Genomic DNA, 1312 nt, shown 5'->3' on the forward strand with positions numbered 1-1312 from the left:
CCTCTCTAAAAATCAGTGGGAAGGATATCCTCTGGGGAGGATTAACCAAATGCTTCTCTCTATAAAGTGCCGGTGCACTCAAGGCCAAGAGCTCGCCGGCCCCTGAGACGCCTTCCAGTGTGTCTGTCTTGGTGGGGCTTCCGTGACGATAGTGGTGTATTTGGGGGGCGCAGCATGTTGAGAGGGAAGCTAGGACTAGATAGGCAATTTTTTTCAAATTCTCATTTCTTTCTCCTCAAGTGGCCAAGTGTGCGCCTTCCGAGGGAAGAAGGCCCTGCTGAGGGCGGCCTGCAGCGGGGGAGCAGGCGGGCGTGTGCATCTAGACGCCTGTCCCGGGCCCCCCTCGAATCAGGGTCTCTGTTCCAGGCTGGGCTGCCCGGGTTCTACGACCCGTGTGTGGGCGAGGAGAAGAGCCTGAAAGTGCTCTACCAGTTCCGGGGCGTCCTGCACCAGGTGATGGCGCTGGACAGCGAGGCACTCAGGATACCCAAGCAGTGTGAGTAGCCGCCCCGTGCGGGGACGGGAGAGGCCCTCCTACCACGGGACCGGGGACATCCATGTGGAGCCACAGCCACCTGCCCGCCCTTCCTGCCTGGGAGCACACGGGCGTGGGCGACTCCCTCGGGCCTGGGATGCGCTGCCCTAGGGGTCAGTCTTTCTCAGGTGGAATTACAGGGAGCGCTTTCCTTGAACTGCAGCTCAGGTGGCAGGGTATGAAGCAAACCCAGCTGCTTCTTTACGTTCCAGAACCATCCGTCGGGCTTCTGGTCTGCTGGTGGCTGCACCCAAGTAGAGGCAGGCTGTGGAAACAGTTGCCTTTTGCTGCACCGAATCTGTCTTTTCTCTTGCAGCTCACAGGATCGATACAGATGGATAAAGTGCTTGAGAAAAAGAATTACAGGAGGCTGCGAAGATCTTTTCCTGGGCGTCTACAAATTTGGAAGCAGGGAAACCTAGACGTCACAAGTTTATTTTATATTATTCCTAAGGAGGTGGTACCCTATCAATTATGTGAAGGGACACAGACACCCGGTTTTGTGGGTGCTGCAGGCAGACTGAGGCAGCCCTGCCAGGACCAGAGCCTCAGCACAGCCGTGTCTGTTTCCCAAGGATCATGTCCCCGAGGGAAGGGCCCTGGGCCCCGGGCGCCACCCCCTCGTTCTTGTGAGGAGTCGCCGTGGAACATCTGCCCTCACACCGGACCGGGACTGCCTTTCCTGCCACCACCCTGACCTGGAAAGGAAGGAGAGAACAGCCTGCAGCCAAGCGAGCATCTGGGTGGTGGACTTGCGGAAACCGCCTTTTCCTGCTG

At 58.2% G+C, this 1312-nt stretch overlaps 1 protein-coding gene across 1 annotated transcript in view; it reads left to right on the forward strand.

Annotated features, from left to right (window-relative positions):
- DNAJC11 (DnaJ heat shock protein family (Hsp40) member C11) overlaps positions 1–1306 on the forward strand; it is a 49017-nt gene extending 47711 nt beyond the window's left edge. The window contains 2 exon segments of the mRNA XM_006766822.1: positions 367–496; positions 852–1306. Coding sequence (XP_006766885.1) covers positions 367–496; positions 852–877 — 156 coding nt within the window. The 3' untranslated portion in view covers positions 878–1306.
- The last annotated feature ends 6 nt before the right edge of the window (positions 1307–1312 follow it).

Source organism: Myotis davidii, unplaced genomic scaffold, assembly GCF_000327345.1.
Source record: "Myotis davidii unplaced genomic scaffold, ASM32734v1 scaffold299, whole genome shotgun sequence".
NCBI classification, from domain to species: Eukaryota; Metazoa; Chordata; class Mammalia; order Chiroptera; family Vespertilionidae; genus Myotis; species Myotis davidii.